The sequence below is a fragment of the Crinia signifera genome, chromosome 19 (assembly GCF_055691185.1).
Source record: "Crinia signifera chromosome 19, ASM5569118v1, whole genome shotgun sequence".
Taxonomy (NCBI): Eukaryota; Metazoa; Chordata; class Amphibia; order Anura; family Myobatrachidae; genus Crinia; species Crinia signifera.
The window spans coordinates 21,333,217-21,352,196 of NC_139226.1; the positions used below are offsets into that span (position 1 = coordinate 21,333,217).

Consider the following 18,980-nt stretch of genomic DNA (forward strand, 5'->3'; position numbering starts at 1 on the left):
GTGAAATAACAAGGTTCCCAAAAGAGAACTTTTAACTAAATACCCCTAGACACAGCCCATAGTTACATTCACACTGGGAAAGAGAAAGAAAGGGAGGGCTTACAAATCAGAACAGGAGTTGAAAAGGGTAAGAACCAAATAGTTGAGAGCCAATTCCCCCATAGTGCAAAATCCTGGTGTCATAAAAAAAAAAAAAAAAAAAAAAAGGTAAAAGAAAAATTTCCAGTTGAAAATAAATGTACACATTACTGTCATAAATATTTTCTAGTTTTTGAGTTTTTCTTTCTCTCTTTTTCCAATTTTTTTTTTTTTTCCCTTCCCCTACTCTTCTGTTCCAGAAACCCACAAATCATAGAAAAATAGTTCGAAGAATCTGTCGCACTCCCAGCAGAGAAATACCATTGTGAATATGCGGTACCCCGTAAAGCGAGTAGTCACAATATAGATATTTTTCAGTAAATCTTGAACAAAGTCCCAATAACTTTAAGCATTACTCCTAATGTTACCCAGGGCAACCACAGCCACCATCTTGTGAAAAGCAGTCCAAGTAATGCACAAAGCATTCCCCTTCTACAAAGAATGAAAAGGGTTGTAAAATGCATTTACATATAAATAGGTGCAATCACAATACCCATGTCTTCACAGACAGATGTGGATAATAAAGAAGGAGAAACAGGCCTGATTACAGCCTTTGACATGGGTATGACTGACACAAGAGATCATGTGATTTAGAATATTAGACCTGCTGAGGGGGCGACAGATATAGTGACGTAAGAAACCTGGTGATGCCAGCCTGACCAATGTCGTACTACAGTGTACAATTAAACCCTATTATTTGAGCACTTCCTACTTGTCTACACAGTGTAGTTGCCATAGCACTACCGGTAAACAAAACTGAGAATGTGGTGTTGGGGTGTGTTTTAACTGTTTATGCTCCTCATATAGTCTGGACATTCCTAAAATTCTGCCTAAACATGTGAAAAATATTCATCAGCCAAGTCCACTAAATGGGAACTTGCATTGATGTTACCAGTAAAACGGGTAATATTGTAATCCCAGCAACACTCCTACCAGGTGTGCCCTCCAAGGCACAAAGGGTGGAGTGGTGCTGAGGTTGCTGGAATGGTGGAGTTTAGGGGGGAGCCGAGACGAATATGATTGCATGACATGTTTGAATCAGACCTTTGCAGCATGCCCCCAAAGGGTGGTAACAACCCATTGGAAGAGGAAAATCATTTTTCTTTCCACAACACAGAGAGGGGAAAATTGTACACTGGCTATACCGTAATAGATGGAAAAGGCATAGTAGAGGCTGAACCCATTGGACGTCTCACTCAGCAACAGCAGTCTCATTAGTAGTACTGCGAGCTGAGAGAAAAAAAAACAGCCAATATTCATGCCGACTCCAAGTACGTTTGTTGGGGTAATACAGAAGATCTTAGGCCCTATGGCGCCTCAGATGTTTTGTTTCAGTAACTGGCACTCCAGTGGCGCAAGCGTTGTAAGTTTAAAAGATTTCTGACAGTCACACAGCTGCCGGACAGAGTGGCTGTTATCAAGTGTAAAGCCCACATCTTCGATGAGGATTCAGTGTCACTTGATAGTGAACATGCTGGCAAGGCAGCTGGGTGAGCCATGCGCTCTGCGGATAATGTTTGTGTTCCCCCTGTAAATGTCAGTATATTCACATAGAAATACAAGATTTTTTTTGCAGGAGAAGCAGTCTGGAAGCCGAAGGGATGTGGACAGGAATAGAAAGATGGACAAGGAAAACCAGTGACTCTGAGAACATGCCAAACTGTCAGGACAGAGATAGCCCATGGCCTGACTTGTCTTGACAGGGAAGGTATGTGGAAAAATTAGTCCGAAATTACTAGTGTGCCCACAGACAGGTAAGACGACAGGATCATGCCTTACTTGTCTGGGGGAAAGAAACTGCAACGGCTGTTCCCACAGAGCCATCTCCACATCCCTCCTCCAGCAGGATCCTCTGCAGGTAATACAAAATTGGCTTTGTACAGTCCACTCTAGAAGCATTTAAGTTATTTATTTTATTTTTTTATATATATCTATATAATAAGTTGAAGAGTCTGTGTGCGTGTGTGTGTGTGTGTGTGTGTGCGTGTCCGTTGCATTGCGGACACACCGTGGCACTCAGAGCCCCCAAATTTGACAACAAGGTACCTCTATACCCGGTTGTGTGCACCTCGAAGCCGTTTTTGGGAAATTTCACTTAGAAATTTAAAAAACACCAAGTTTTAATTTGCCTTCATTGATGATCTGGGAAAAAGATTGACGATCTGGGAAACCGTTGTGGAATAAACAACTCCACACCTGATTTCATTGCTGTCATTGAGTATGAATGACACATTCTAACATTATGGTGAAGGCTTTAAACAATTAGGAATTATTGAGGATATACATAGACCACACATCATTGTACACGCACACACACACAGTACACCACATATGCACACAAGACACACATATACAGTATACGTAGCGCACCTCACACACTTACACATTGGACAGATACACACAACAAAACACACACACATAACACACCACATGCAGTACAACACAAACTCATATACACTACAACACCACCCAAAAACAGTACAACAAACACACACACTTAAACATTGCCAGGATACACACAGCACACTACACACACATATATATGTAGCGCACCTCACATTTGGCAGATACTGTACACATAACCCAACACACACACAAAACACACCACTCACAGTACAAGACACACCCACATTCACTACAACATGCACCCAAAAACAGTACAATACACAGAACACACAAACAAACATGGAACAGATACACACAGCACATTACACACACACACACACATTTATACGTAGCACACCTTACACACTTACAGATTGGGCAGATCACACAACACACACACATAACATACCTGTAACAGCACAACACACACCCACATTCACCACACACACAAAAAACAGTACAACACACAAAACACACACATAGGCTGTGTACACACGGGGGCTGAAATCGCTGGAAATATGGTCGCCAGCGACCATATTTCCAGTGATGGGAGTGTGCCCTGGCGATAAATTGCTGGGTGTGCGCTCCCGTTTTCAGCCGCATTCTAATCGCTGGTCGCAGGAACATGCTCCTGCAACCAGCTGATTACCTCTGCGACTCCCCCGGCAGAGGTTCCTTTTCATCAGTGACCATCTCTGGTCGCTGATGAAAAGGAGAAACTGAGCAATATATTGCTCAGCAATATATTGCTAGCAATATATTGCTGAGCAATATATCTCCCCGTGTGTACGGGGCTTTAAACATTGCACAGATACACCAAGGCACAACACACAAATACACATACTATATATACATAGCACACCTCACACACTTATGCATTGGACAGATACATACAACACAACACACACAACCACATACACAAAAACACACACACACAAAAACAGTACAACACACACAAACACAAAAAAAAAAAAAAAAGTATTTGCCGTATATTTAACAGTCTGTACCGGCAAATAAAAACTGTACCTAATGTACCGTTTTTTTTCTTTTTCCCATATCCGTCTCTGCGCTCCCCGGCCAGTTGTACTGAGAAATCTTTGTCCTGGCCAATGCACCCATTGATCAATACAAAGTGGGTACACTGCTCTCACCCTGTAACTCAGTTTGATGTTAGGCACTGCTCTGCCTTAAGGGTTTCCCAGACTCATTTGGTTTACAGATAATGTTTGGTCGATGGGCATGAGCGCTGCATGCATTTGTTTGAATGTTATGAGTGTAAGAAGTTGAAGAATAAGACTGAGATGAAGATTTGTCATGTTATAGTGTACAATTTACTCAATAAATCAAGAAAAAAATATGTGTACATAGAAGTACAATCAAGAAATTAAAGTAGGATTAAAAAATAAATTCTGATTCAAACTGATAATTGTTTGGATGGGGGTGGGTTGCGAAACAAATATATAGGAGGGGGGTATGGAAATTGTGGGCATAATTGGTGTTTGGTACACCTACAGGGGGTCCCCAGTTGTTGAGAAATTTTCACTACAGTGTCACCATAGGAGGATTTCCAATTGGGGTTCAGGTGGTCTTTTAGGGACCCCTTTACAATCTCATTTTCTCTTCTCCTGGAGCCTACGGTGTCCCTCAGTGATTGACTATAATTAAGGGAGACCGTAGGCTCAAGGAGAAGAGACCTATGGGATTGTAAAGGGTCCCTAAAAGACCACCTGGATCCCAATTGGGAATCCCACTATGGGGACACTGTGACCGTGACACTGTAGTGAAAATCCCATCAATTGAGGACCCCCTGTATGTGTACCAAACACCAATTATGCCCACAATATCCATACCCCCCCTATAGATTTGTTTTGCAACCCACCCCCATCCAAACAATTATCAATTTGAATCAGAACTTATTTTTTAATCTCACTTTCATTTCTTGATTATACTTCTATGTACACTTATATATATTTTTTCATGATTTATTGCGTAAATTGTACACTTTAACATGGCAAATCTTTATCTCAGTCTTATTCTTCAACTACTTACACTACAAACCTTATCAATGCACCCATTTATGATTGCGATGGCTGGATCTGTGGATTGGCCCGGTGGGTGTAGGGAAGAATTTGGCCCATTGCACCCGTTCCCAGTGCATTGCAGTAGTGTGGGTAGCGTGTGTCGCGTCATGACGTCATGTGGCCAGGCCCGCGGACCTACTCCCACACTCAGGGGCTGCCCCACTGTTTGGTAGAGATGCCCGGTGCATGTTCTTTACAGATCGCCAAACCTCAGAGACTGCTGCAGGCAGGATCGGTGAGGGGAGCGGCAGTGTCAGGGAGAAGTGAATTTTTAATTAATTATGGCTTGGAAAGTAATGTCCACCCCGGTCTCCACGCACTCAGCGCCTTTAATTACACACCCTAGAAACTGTACCATTGAAAGTATAGAAATGGAGGTGTGGCCACGTCCCTTTCTGATTTTGTACTGATTTCTGACCCTCAGATGTTGGAGGGTATGTCATAGGTGCTAAATATCAGGAGTGGATGTAGAATTCATCAACACATACAAGTTATCAACTCAGGAGCGTTGTGTTTCAAACAACACCACACCTGATTTCATTGCCGTCATTGAGTATCAATGTAAACACATTCTAACATTATGGTGGAATCTATAACAAATTGCAATCTTACTGTAGGTCTAAAAAAAAAAAACCAAGGTTTTCCCGGGCAACGCCGGGCGGGTCAGCTAGTATATATATATGTTGACGTTTGTGTGTATAGATATGGCAGCCCAGAAGCACCCTTGAGTATGCAAATATATATATAAAAGGTTTAAGTCATGTGTGAACCTTCAGGGACTGATGGTACACCCCATAATCTCTTTTTGTAGTAGTAGAATCACTCTCAGAACTCCACCTCATTGGTCCCCATCGAAACATTGCTTGGCGGGCAGCCACAGGTTATGGTAATCCCACAAGGAGATCCTAGACCACAAATGCAAGTGATGTATCCACACCTGGAAAACTGCAGCAAAAGGACTTTGTTGACACCTGTTGTGAACTGTCATAACCATGAACCAGGAGATGTTGTTGTTGTTTCCCCTGCTTTGCCATATACAGGTTGCTTGATAGACCTTTGGAAAGGACCACCCCAGATCTTGTTGACCAGCACTACCTCAATAACAAAGTCGCAGAGAGAGAGATTCGGGTACGTTCGTCCTACTGCCAAAGGAACAGAAAACCAAAAGGTCCTTACACTCGAGGGCGAAAGAAAGAAATCGCTAAGAGGCACCATTTCGGGAGGACTGGAGAGCAGCTAAGGTCAAGCAACCTGTACAAGCTACAAAAGGGACTGTGACACACCCCACTGGTAACAGGTTGGAAGGATCACTAACAAAATTTTTCCTTTCTCAGTTTTCTCTATTGTTGTGGGTCCTATTCTTGTCTCCCCCCCCCCCACTATCCGTTATCTTTAAAATCAAGGATACCGCCGCCGCACTGCTGCCAGGCATTGGACGGACGATACAGAGTTCTGAGAGTGTGTTACCCATCCCAGTTTAGGTCAAAGTAGAATCTATAAACTTGACACATTACCCAGGACCGGATGTTTGATAGTGATAATACCATCATACTTAAAAGCATACCAAAAAGAGAGACAACAAAGAGTTCAAGGGTCTGTTGTCACAAACAATACCTACCAAAGGATGCCATATCTGAAAAACGTGTATATGTTGTAACCACCCCTGTTTTTATTTTTAGCCCAAAACTGTACATTATCCTTCGTGACCCTGAGTAGATTGTTCGATAAATGCGGCCCATCGTTTATCCGTGATCCTGGATCGGCCAAGAGCAGATGGTTTACTCCCCTTATATGTTTATTTCATGGATCCAAATACTGTGGAAGTCTAGTTACACACACGCCATTTTAGGATAGAATGGCCGCCATTTTGGTTCGCAGAGTTGCGCAAATAAAGTTTCCATACCCGAGTATGTGTTACAAAGTGGACCAGAAGAGTAGCCATACTATCACACATAAATTCATAATAACATACTTACACTAAATGAAATATAGTTAAAGGTTTAGAACGCCACACATAGCTTAGTTAGCCCTGCACGCATCTGTCTGTATCATGTTTAGTACCGTTCCGTTCCGTTCATTATGCGCAGTATTCCGGTCATTGCGAATATTTCGCAATATACACGGCCCGATAGTTATGGACATAATCCATATTCCAGAGACAGTTTCTGTTGAAAGTATGTAACAAAGGAATCTAGATGAAACTGGTTCTTATCACTGCTGACGCCGAAACCATCAAACAAAGGACTCTTAAAATTCACTCCCCTGCACCTAGTCAAACCAGGTGTATCATCTTACCCCCCCAATCACAGTGGACCTGACATACGATCTCTGACCAATAGGAATGGCCTTTGACCTCCCCCTTCTGACCCTATAAGAAAGGTGACCCAGGGATGCCTTGGTCACTTCGGCACATCTACCTTTCCCTGACTTTCTATCGGACTATAGTTCAGCCCTGAACGATAGTGAGCTCTGACCGGACTGCGCTTCGCATATTTGATGAGACGGGTAACGGTTGCATTAACGGTATTTATTCTTATTGTATTGTTGGCTGATTGTGTCTTGTATCTGTATTCTTTCCCCCTAGCAGAGCCTGTTTAGTATTCATTGTTAGTATATTGTATCACTTGTTATACCTGTTTATTCTTATTTCTGTAACCCCCTTTTGTCCATTAGGGACTTAAATACAACCTTTTTATGGAGTTCTTATCTCCTTATTTCTATACAGTGGTCGTGTCTGTTTATTCGCATAATAGCGATAAGGTATATTACGGACACTGTCCTTTAAGGTATATTCGCAGATTAGAGACAAAGTGCTGCGAAGGAATCTCTTATTAAGGTATTGGTTCTTGGTGTACAAAATACAATAAAAGGTACGCTACGCTGCGCTACGTTTTGTTCGCACGTAGTTAGGTATAAAGGGTACGCAGGTTGCGGACTTATTACGTAACCTGCGCTTTTCACTTATTGTCTCTCTGGTCATATTTAATCGCAATTAACAATACATAGGATGTTGGTAGTACAGTAACAGACAATGCACATCATATAGAGGATGTCGGTAGTACAGTAACGGACAATGCACATAATACAGAGGATGTTGGTAGTACAGTAACGGACAATACACATAATACAAAGGATGTTTTTGGTACAGTAACAGACAATGCACATACTGTAATACAAACAATGTTGGTAGTGCAGTAACAGACAATGCACATCATAAAGAGGATTTTGGTAGTACAGTAACTGACAATGCACAGCATACAGAGGATGTAGGTAGTACAGTAACAGACAATGCACATAATACAGAGGATGTTGGTAGTACAGTAACAGACAATGCACATAATACAGAGGATGTTGGTAGTACAGTAACAGACAATGCACATAATACATAGGATGTTGGTAGTACAGTAACATACAATGCACATAATACAGAGGATGTAGGCAGTACAGTAACAGACAATGCACATCATAAAGAGGATTTTGGTAGTACAGTAACAGACAATGCACAGCATACAGAGGATGTAGGTAGTACAGTAACAGACAATGCACATAATACAGAGGATGTTGGTAGTACAGTAAAAGACAATGCACATAATACAGAGGATGTTGGTAGTACAGTAACGGACAATGCACATAATACAGAGGATGTTGGTGGTACAGTAACAGACAATGCACATAATACAGACAATGTTGGTAGTGCAGTAACAGACAATGCACATCATAAAGAGGATTTTGGTAGTACAGTAACAGACAATGCACAGCATACAGAGGATGTAGGTAGTACAGTAACAGACAATGCACATAATACAGAGGATGTTGGTAGTACAGTAAAAGACAATGCACATAATACATATAATGTTGGTAGTACAATAACAGACAATGCACATCATACAGAGGATGTTGGTAGTACAGTAATGGACAATGCACATAATACAGAGGATGTTGGTGGTACAGTAACAGACAATACACATAATACAGAGGATGTAGCTAGCACAGTAACAGACAATGCACATAATTCAGAGGATGTTGGTAGTACAGTAACGGACAATGCACATAATACAGAGGATGTAGGTAGTACAGTAACAGACAATGCACATTATACAGAGGATGTTGGTAGTATAGTAACAGACAATGTACATCATACAGAGGATGTAGAGAGCACAGTAACAGACAATGCACATAATACAGAGGATGTAGGTAATACAGTAACAGACAAGGCACATAATACAGAGGATGTTGGTGGTACAGTAACAGACAATGCACATAATGCAGAGGATGGTGGTAGTACAGTAACAGACAATGCACATCATACAGAGGATGTAGAGAGTACAGTAACAGACAATGCACATAATACAGAGGATGTAGGTAATACAGTAACAGACAATGCACATCATACAGAGGATGTAGGTGGTAGAGTAACAGACAATGCACATAATACAGAGGATGTAGGTAGTATAGTAACAGATAATGCTCATAATACAGAGGATGTTGGTGGTACAGTAACGGACAGTGCACATAATACAGAGGATATTGGTAGTGCAGTAACAGACAATGCACATCATACAGAGGATGTAGGTGGTACAGTAACAGACAATGCACATAATACAGAGGATGTAGGTAGTACAGTAACAGACAATGCACATCATACAGAGGATGTAGGTAGTGCAGTAACAGACAATGCACATAATACAGAGGATGTAGGTAGTACAGTAACAGACAATGCACATCATACAGAGGATGTTGGTAGTACAGTAATGGACAATGCACATAATACAGAGGATGTTGGTGGAACAGTAACAGACAATACACATAATACAGAGGATGTAGCTAGCACAGTAACAGACAATGCACATAATACAGATGATGTTGGTAGTACAGTAACGGACAATGCACATAATACAGAGGATGTAGGTAGTACAGTAACAGACAATGCACATTATACAGAGGATGTTGGTAGTACAGTAATGGACAATGCACATAATACAGAGGATGTTGGTGGTATAGTAACAGACAATACACATAATACAGAGGATGTAGCTAGCACAGTAACAGACAATGCACATAATACAGAAGATGTTGGTAGTACAGAACCGGACAATGCACATAATACAGAGGATGTAGGTAGTACAGTAACAGACAATGCACATTATACAGAGGATGTTGGTAGTATAGTAACAGACAATGTACATCATACAGAGGATGTAGAGAGCACAGTAACAGACAATGCATATAATACAGAGGATGTATGTAATACAGTAACAGACAATGCACATAATACAGAGGATGTCGGTGGTAGAGTAACAGACAATGCACATAATACAGAGGATGTAGGTAGTACAGTAACAGACAATGCACATCATACAGAGGATGTAGAGAGTACAGTAACAGACAATGCACATAATACAGAGGATGTAGGTAATACAGTAACAGACAATGCACATCATACAGAGGATGTAGGTGGTAGAGTAACAGACAATGCACATAATACAGAGGATGTAGGTAGTACAGTAACAGACAATGCACATCATACAGAGGATGTAGGTGGTACAGTAACAGACAATGCACATAATACAGAGGATGTATGTAGTACAGTAACAGACAATGCACATAATGTAGAGGATGTAGGTAGTACAGTAACAGACAATGCATATAATACAGAGGATGTAGGTAGTATAGTAACAGATAATGCTCATAATACAGAGGATGTTGGTGGTACAGTAACGGACAGTGCACATAATACAGAGGATATTGGTAGTGCAGTAACAGACAATGCACATAATACAGAGGATGTAGGTAGTACAGTAACAGACAATGCACATCATATAGAGGATGTCGGTAGTACAGTAACGGACAATGCACATAATACAGAGGATGTTGGTAGTACAGTAACGGACAATGCACATAATACAGAGGATGTTTTTGGTACAGTAACAGACAATGCACATAATACAAACAATGTTGGTAGTGCAGTAAAAGACAATGCACATCATAAAGAGGATTTTGGTAGTACAGTAACAGACAATGCACAGCATACAGAGGATGTAGGTAGTACAGTAACAGACAATGCACATAATACAGAGGATGTTGGTAGTACAGTAACAGACAATGCATATAATACAGAGGATGTTGGTAGTACAGTAACAGACAATGCACATAATACATAGGATGTTGGTAGTACAGTAACATACAATGCACATAATACAGAGGATGTAGGCAGTACAGTAACAGACAATGCACATAATACAGAGGATGTAGGTAGTACAGTAACAGACAATGCACATCATACAGAGGATGTTGGTAGTACAGTAATGGACAATGCACATCATACAGAGGATGTTGGTAGTACAGTAACGGACAATGCACATCATACAGAGGATGTTGGTAGTACAGTAACAGACAATGCACATCATACAGAGGATGTTGGTAGTACAGTAACAGACAATGCACATCATACAGAGGATGTTGGTAGTACAGTAATGGACAATGCACATAATACAGAGGATGTTGGTAGTACAGTAACGGACAATGCACATAATACAGAGGATGTAGGTAGTACAGTAACAAGCAATGCACATAATACATAGGATGTTGGTAGTACAGTAACAGACAATGCACATCATACAGAGGATGTTGGTAGTACAGTAACAGACAATGCACATCATACAGAGGATGTTGGTAGTACAGTAATCGACAATGCACATAATACAGAGGATGTTGGTGGTACAGTAACAGACAATACACATAATACAGAGGATGTAGCTAGCACAGTAACAGACAATGCACATAATACAGAGGATGTTGGTAGTACAGTAACGGACAATGCACATAATACAGAGGATGTAGGTAGTACAGTAACAGACAATGCACATTATACAGAGGATGTTTGTAGTATAGTAACAGACAATGTACATCATACAGAGGATGTAGAGAGCACAGTAACAGACAATGCACATAATACAGAGGATGTAGGTAATACAGTAACAGACAAGGCAAATAATACAGAGGATGTTGGTGGTACAGTAACAGACAATGCACATAATGCAGAGGATGGTGGTAGTACAGTAACAGACAATGCACATCATACAGAGGATGTAGAGAGTACAGTAACAGACAATGCACATAATACAGAGGATGTAGGTAATACAGTAACAGACAATGCACATCATACAGAGGATGTAGGTGGTAGAGTAACAGACAATGCACATAATACAGAGGATGTAGGTAGTACAGTAACAGACAATGCACATCATACAGAGGATGTAGGTGGTACAGTAACAGACAATGCACATAATACAGAGGATGTAGGTAGTACAGTAACAGACAATGCACATCATACAGAGGATGTAGGTAGTGCAGTAACAGACAATGCACATAATACAGAGGATGTAGGTAGTACAGTAACAGACAATGCACATAATACAGAGGATGTTGGTGGAACAGTAATGGACAATGCACATAATACAGAGGATGTTGGTGGAACAGTAACAGACAATACACATAATACAGAGGATGTAGCTAGCACAGTAACAGACAATGCACATAATACAGATGATGTTGGTAGTACAGTAACAGACAATGCACATAATACAGAGGATGTAGGTAGTACAGTAACAGACAATGCACATTATACAGAGGATGTTGGTAGTACAGTAATGGACAATGCACATAATACAGAGGATGTTGGTGGTATAGTAACAGACAATACACATAATACAGAGGATGTAGCTAGCACAGTAACAGACAATGCACATAATACAGATGATGTTGGTAGTACAGAACCGGACAATGCACATAATACAGAGGATGTAGGTAGTACAGTAACAGACAATGCACATTATACAGAGGATGTTGGTAGTATAGTAACAGACAATGTACATCATACAGAGGATGTAGAGAGCACAGTAACAGACAATGCACATAATACAGAGGATGTAGGTAGTACAGTAACAGACAATGCACATCATACAGAGGATGTAGAGAGTACAGTAACAGACAATGCACATAATACAGAGGATGTAGGTAATACAGTAACAGACAATGCACATCATACAGAGGATGTAGGTGGTAGAGTAACAGACAATGCACATAATACAGAGGATGTAGGTAGTACAGTAACAGACAATGCACATCATACAGAGGATGTAGGTGGTACAGTAACAGACAATGCACATAATACAGAGGATGTAGGTAGTACAGTAACAGACAATGCACATAATGTAGAGGATGTAGGTAGTACAGTAACAGACAATGCATATAATACAGAGGATGTAGGTAGTATAGTAACAGATAATGCTCATAATACAGAGGATTTTGGTGGTACAGTAACGGACAGTGCACATAATACAGAGGATATTGGTAGTGCAGTAACCGACAATGCACATAATACAGAGGATGTAGGTAGTACAGTAACAGACAATGCATATCATATAGAGGATGTCGGTAGTACAGTAACGGACAATGCACATAATACAGAGGATGTTGGTAGTACAGTAACGGACAATGCACATAATACAGAGGATGTTTTCGGTACAGTAACAGACAATGCACATAATACAAACAATGTTGGTAGTGCAGTAAAAGACAATGCACATCATAAAGAGGATTTTGGTAGTACAGTAACAGACAATGCACAGCATACAGAGGATGTAGGTAGTACAGTAACAGACAATGCACATAATACAGAGGATGTTGGTAGTACAGTAAAAGACAATGCACATAATACAGAGGATGTTGGTAGTACAGTAACAGACAATGCACATAATACAGAGGATGTAGGCAGTACAGTAACAGACAATGCACATAATACAGAGGATGTAGGTAGTACAGTAACAGACAATGCACATCATACAGAGGATGTTGGTAGTACAGTAATGGACAATGCACATCATACAGAGGATGTTGGTAGTACAGTAACGGACAATGCACATAATACAGAGGATGTTGGTAGTACAGTAACAGACAATGCACATCATACAGAGGATGTTGGTAGTACAGTAACAGACAATGCACATCATACAGACAATGTTGGTAGTACAGTAATGGACAATGCACATAATACAGAGGATGTTGGTAGTACAGTAACAGACAATGCACATCATACAGAGGATGTAGGTGGTACAGTAACAGACAATGCACATAATACAGAGGATGTAGGTAGTACAGTAACAGACAATGCACATCATACAGAGGATGTAGGTAGTGCAGTAACAGACAATGCACATAATACAGAGGATGTAGGTAGTACAGTAACAGACAATGCACATAATACAGAGGATGTTGGTGGAACAGTAATGGACAATGCACATAATACAGAGGATGTTGGTGGAACAGTAACAGACAATACACATAATACAGAGGATGTAGCTAGCACAGTAACAGACAATGCACATAATACAGATGATGTTGGTAGTACAGTAACGGACAATGCACATAATACAGAGGATGTAGGTAGTACAGTAACAGACAATGCACATTATACAGAGGATGTTGGTAGTACAGTAATGGACAATGCACATAATACAGAGGATTTTGGTGGTATAGTAACAGACAATACACATAATACAGAGGATGTAGCTAGCACAGTAACAGACAATGCACATAATACAGATGATGTTGGTAGTACAGAACCGGACAATGCACATAATACAGAGGATGTAGGTAGTACAGTAACAGACAATGCACATTATACAGAGGATGTTGGTAGTATAGTAACAGACAATGTACATCATACAGAGGATGTAGAGAGCACAGTAACAGACAATGCACATAATACAGAGGATGTAGGTAATACAGTAACAGACAAGGCACATAATACAGAGGATGTCGGTGGTAGAGTAACAGACAATGCACATAATACAGAGGATGTAGGTAGTACAGTAACAGACAATGCACATCATACAGAGGATGTAGAGAGTACAGTAACAGACAATGCACATAATACAGAGGATGTAGGTAATACAGTAACAAACAATGCACATCATACAGAGGATGTAGGTGGTAGAGTAACAGACAATGCACATAATACAGAGGATGTAGGTAATACAGTAACAGACAATGCACATCATACAGAGGATGTAGGTGGTAGAGTAACAGACAATGCACATAATACAGAGGATGTAGGTAGTACAGTAACAGACAATGCACATCATACAGAGGATGTAGGTGGTACAGTAACAGACAATGCACATAATACAGAGGATGTAGGTAGTACAGTAACAGACAATGCACATAATGTAGAGGATGTAGGTAGTACAGTAACAGACAATGCATATAATACAGAGGATGTAGGTAGTATAGTAACAGATAATGCTCATAATACAGAGGATGTTGGTGGTACAGTAACGGACAGTGCACATAATACAGAGGATATTGGTAGTGCAGTAACAGACAATGCACATAATACAGAGGATGTAGGTAGTACAGTAACAGACAATGCACATCATATAGAGGATGTCGGTAGTACAGTAACGGACAATGCACATAATACAGAGGATGTTGGTAGTACAGTAACGGACAATGCACATAATACAGAGGATGTTTTCGGTACAGTAACAGACAATGCACATAATACAAACAATGTTGGTAGTGCAGTAAAAGACAATGCACATCATAAAGAGGATTTTGGTAGTACAGTAACAGACAATGCACAGCATACAGAGGATGTAGGTAGTACAGTAACAGACAATGCACATAATACAGAGGATGTTGGTAGTACAGTAACAGACAATGCACATAATACAGAGGATGTTGGTAGTACAGTAACAGACAATGCACATAATACAGAGGATGTAGGCAGTACAGTAACAGACAATGCACATAATACAGAGGATGTAGGTAGTACAGTAACAGACAATGCACATAATACAGAGGATGTTGGTAGTACAGTAACAGACAATGCACATCATACAGAGGATGTTGGTAGTACAGTAACAGACAATGCACATCATACAGAGGATGTTGGTAGTACAGTAATGGACAATGCACATAATACAGAGGATGTTGGTAGTACAGTAACGGACAATGCACATAATACAGAGGATGTAGGTAGTACAGTAACAAGCAATGCACATAATACATAGGATTTTGGTAGTACAGTAACAGACAATGCACAGCATACAGAGGATGTAGGTAGTACAGTAACAGACAATGCACTTAATACAGAGGACGTTGGTAGTACAGTAACAGACAATGCACATAATACAGAGGATGTTGGTAGTACAGTAACAGACAATGCACATAATACATAGGATGTTGGTAGTACAGTAACATACAATGCACATAGTACAGAGGATGTAGGCAGTACAGTAACAGACAATGCACATAATACAGAGGATGTAGGTAGTACAGTAACAGACAATGCACATCATACAGAGGATGTTGGTAGTACAGTAATGGACAATGCACATCATACAGAGGATGTTGGTAGTACAGTAACGGACAATGCACATAATACAGAGGATGTTTGTAGTACAGTAACGGACAATGCACATAATACAGAGGATGTTTTTGGTACAGTAACAGACAATGCACATATTAAAAACAATGTTGGTAGTGCAGTAACAGACAATGCACATCATAAAGAGGATTTTGGTAGTACAGTAACAGACAATGCACAGCATACAGAGGATGTAGGTAGTACAGTAACAGACAATGCACTTAATACAGAGGACGTTGGTAGTACAGTAACAGACAATGCACATAATACAGAGGATGTTGGTAGTACAGTAACAGACAATGCACATAATACATAGGATGTTGGTAGTACAGTAACATACAATGCACATAGTACAGAGGATGTAGGCAGTACAGTAACAGACAATGCACATAATATAGAGGATGTAGGTAGTACAGTAACAGACAATGCACATCATACAGAGGATGTTGGTAGTACAGTAATGGACAATGCACATCATACAGAGGATGTTGGTAGTACAGTAACGGACAATGCACATAATACAGAGGATGTTGGTAGTACAGTAACAGACAATGCACATCATACAGAGGATGTTGGTAGTACAGTAACAGACAATGGACATCATACAGAGGATGTTGGTAGTACAGTAATGGACAATGCACATAATACAGAGGATGTTGGTAGTACAGTAACGGACAATGCACATAATACAGAGGATGTTGGTAGTACAGTAACGGACAATGCACATAATACAGAGGATGTTGGTAGTACAGTAACAGACAATGCACATTATACAGAGGATGTTGGTAGTACAGTAACAGACAATGTACATCATACAGAGGATGTAGAGAGCACAGTAACAGACAATGCACATAATACAGAGGATGTTGGTAGTACAGTAACAGACAATGCACATAATACAGAGGATGTAGGTAGTACAGTTACAGACAAGCACATAATACAGAGGGCGTTGGTGGTACAGTAACAGACAATGCACGTAATACAGAGGATGGTGGTAGTACAGTTACAGACAATGCACATCATACAGAATATGTTGGTATTACAGTAACAGACAATGCACATAATACAGAGGATGTTGGTAGTACAGTAGCAGACAATGCACATAATACAGAGGATGTAGGTAGTACAGTAACAGACAATGCACATCATACAGAGTATGTCGGTAGTACAGTAAGAAACAATGCACATAATACAGAGGATGTTTTCAGGGGTAGATTTAGGGATGAGGGCGCCCCTAGGCACAACAATAATGTTTACTAAGTAGGACAGTTTATAGGGGCAGTATCTGCATGTCATATCCATTTACACTCTATTTAATATGGGATATAGTACAGTACAGTGGATATTTTGCAGTTATTGGTACATTTTGGGCTGACAGTACCATCACATGCATCCAATTGCCGCCCCCAAACATGTGCCGCCCCTAGGCACATGCTTTACGTGCCTAATGGGAAATTTGGCTCTGGATGTTGGTAGTACAGTAACAGACAATGCACATCATACAGAGGATGTAGAGAGTACAGTAACAGACAAGGCACATAATACAGAGGATGTTGGTGGTACAGTAACAGACAATGCACATAATGCAGAGGATGGTGGTAGTACAGTAACAGACAATGCACATAATACAGAGGATGTCGGTGGTAGAGTAACAGACAATGCACATAATACAGAGGATGTAGGTAGTACAGTAACAGACAATGCACATAATACAGAGGATGTTGGTAGTACAGTAACGGACAATGCACATAATACAGATTATGTTGGTAGTACAGTAACGGATAATGCACATCATACAGAATATGTTGGTAGTACAGTAACAGACAATGCACATCATACAGAGTATGTTGCATCGGCTGCCAGCACTGTATTATGTCAGTATGTACTTACCTGGTCAGAGCAGGGGGAGGATGGTGATCACATGACAGGTGCACCGGCTGCGAGCACTGTATGATGTCAGTATGTACTTACCTGGCCAGAGCAGGGGGAGGATGGTGATCACATGACCGGTGCTCTGGCTGCCAGCACTGTATGATGTCAGTATGTACTTACCTGGCCAGAGCAGGGGGAGGATGATGATCACATGACAGGTGCTCCGGCTGCCAGCACTGTATCATGTCAGTATGTACTTACCTGGCCAGAGCAGGGGGAGGATGGTGATCACATGACAGGTGCACTGGCTGTCAGCACTGTATGATGTCAGTATGTACTTACCTGGCCAGAGCAGGGGGAGGATGGTGATCACATGACAGGTGCATCGGCTGCCAGCACTGTATGATGTCAGTATGTACTTACCTGGCAAGAGCAGGGGGAGGATGATGATCACATGACAGGTGCACTGGCTGCCAGCACTATATTATGTCAGTATGTACTTACCTGGCCAGAGCAGGGGGAGGATGGTGATCACATGACAGGTGCACTGGCTGCCAGCACTGTATTATGTCAGTATGTACTTACCTGGCCAGAGCAGGGGGGAGGATGGTGATCACATGACAGGTGCACCGGCTGCCAGCACTGTATTATGTCAGTATGTACTTACCTGGCCAGAGCAGGGGGAGGATGGTGATCACATGACAGACCCACACACTGCAGTCTTTCCACATGCACTTCATCATAATGCTCAGCTGCATACAGGGTAATCTTGCATATGATCTGGGATATCCTGAAATATGGAAGATAAAATCCTAAGAACTCTCCAACAGTACACACCTGCCGTATATAGTGATTGTCCATTCTACAAACATTATTATATATGAGAGTACACTAATATTTCCAATATAACTAATTGATTGGTGTTATTGAACAAAATGGAATCGGTACATCTATTAGACCACACTTAGGTCGACAGTCATTAGGTCGACCACGTTAGGTCGACATGGGCCAAGGTCGACAGGGTTATAGGTCGACATGGGTCAAGGGTGACATGTGTTTAGGTCGACATGGGC

At 40.9% G+C, this 18,980-nt stretch overlaps 1 protein-coding gene across 1 annotated transcript in view; it reads right to left on the reverse strand.

The window, feature by feature from the left end:
- Positions 1-18,691, reverse strand: part of LOC146041739 (sialic acid-binding Ig-like lectin 13) — a 147,870-nt gene extending 129,179 nt beyond the window's left edge. Inside the window, exon 1 of the mRNA XM_083161647.1 lies at positions 18,575-18,691. Coding sequence (XP_083017773.1) covers positions 18,575-18,665 — 91 coding nt within the window. The 5' untranslated portion in view covers positions 18,666-18,691. The remainder of the gene's footprint in view (positions 1-18,574) is intronic.
- Positions 18,692-18,980: the final 289 nt, after the last annotated feature.